We start from the raw sequence: 1,405 nt of genomic DNA on the forward strand, positions 1-1,405 counted from the left end.
AGATAAATTGAAATCATGTAACTTTTCTCATCATAATGCAATAAAACTTAAAAAGGAAAAAAAAGAAAGAAAAGTTGCATTTAAAGTGTGATCATTTCCTAGGTTCCTGTTACCAGAACTGCTATCCTGGGTGTGGCTTCTTTGGTGTTTTAAAAGGTTAATTTTACTTAAGGCAATTACTTTGATTTTTTTTTAACCCTTAAAAAAAAGTGGGAGATGTACACATTGTTAATGACATGGAAGTGTTTCCTTTCTCCTGAGGAAAAGTGAATTTCTTAGAATATCTGTCTGGCTGTGTAATTTAAATTAAAATAAAATTTTGGAGAAAAAAAAAAGAAAAATTCACATTCATTTGTATGTTTTGTTTGTTTGTTTTTATTTTGTTTTGTTTTGGTTTGGTTTTTTGGTTTTTTACCTTTTTTTTGAGACAGGGTTTCTCTGTATAGCTCTGGCTGTCCTGGAACTCACTCTGTAGTCCAGGGTGGCCTCGAACTTAGAAATCCACCTGCCTCTCATTTGCATGTTTTATATGTATGTGCAAAGGACTTGAGAAAATCTACTAAACTGGCTTTAGTCATTATCCATAATGTGATTGTGAAAATAGTCTTTTTTATTCTTTTGTTCTTTCTCATTTTCTACACAGGACATACATTTATCTCACAATAAGGAGAAAGAAGGAAGAATGTGCACAGGCAGGTGAGGAAGGTAGAGACCTAGGCTGAGTCTCAGAGCTGCTGCAGGTGGCTTCAGATTGGCTTCAGCGAGAAGGCATCCTGCCAAGGCTGGGGAGAGAGAACCCACTCCAGCTGCTAGACGGACTGCCTTTCCCAGAGGACAGATTGGTATCTGGGCCTCACTGGGAGGGTTTGTTCCACTTCACTCTTTCATATTAGCTTTGGTTATTCTCTTCTTGCCTAGTTACATCCTCCTGCTCACCGACTCTTAGTATTACTGACTTCATTCATTCACTCCACACACAGATGGAAATGGATCACATTCCTATCTTGCTCCCCTCATGAAATATCCCAGTTCATCCACACCGAACAAACCAACAACACAAGAGAAAAACTATGCAGCACTTGAAACGCTATCAACAAACAAGGTGATCCAGCCTTTAAGAAACCTTCGAAGGCGATTTTTGCTCATGCTGCATTACAGTTACTATCCTTACCTCAACAAGTGGGGAGGGATCTTCACAAGAGTGTCCAGGCCACCCAGGGTTTCTGTAAAAGAACATTGTGGAATTACAAGTAAGTATTTAAAGCCTATGATATCTAAATACTAAAATCTCCATAGTCTCTGAACTTGTCAGTGGCTTTTATTCCCCCCCATTTAAAAAACTACCCACTTCTCAGTCATCTTTATTTTAAAATTCTTTTCCCACAATGGACCTCACTTCATTATT

General features: G+C 38.0%; 1 protein-coding gene across 1 annotated transcript in view; it reads right to left on the minus strand.

Annotated features, from left to right (window-relative positions):
• The window catches only part of Arfgef3 (ARFGEF family member 3), a 165,182-nt gene that overhangs the window by 153,959 nt on the left and 9,818 nt on the right, over window positions 1-1,405 (minus strand). Inside the window, exon 2 of the mRNA XM_031380518.1 lies at window positions 1,172-1,223. Coding sequence (XP_031236378.1) covers window positions 1,172-1,223 — 52 coding nt within the window. The remainder of the gene's footprint in view (window positions 1-1,171; window positions 1,224-1,405) is intronic.

Source organism: Mastomys coucha, unplaced genomic scaffold (assembly GCF_008632895.1).
Source record: "Mastomys coucha isolate ucsf_1 unplaced genomic scaffold, UCSF_Mcou_1 pScaffold2, whole genome shotgun sequence".
NCBI lineage: Eukaryota > Metazoa > Chordata > Mammalia > Rodentia > Muridae > Mastomys > Mastomys coucha.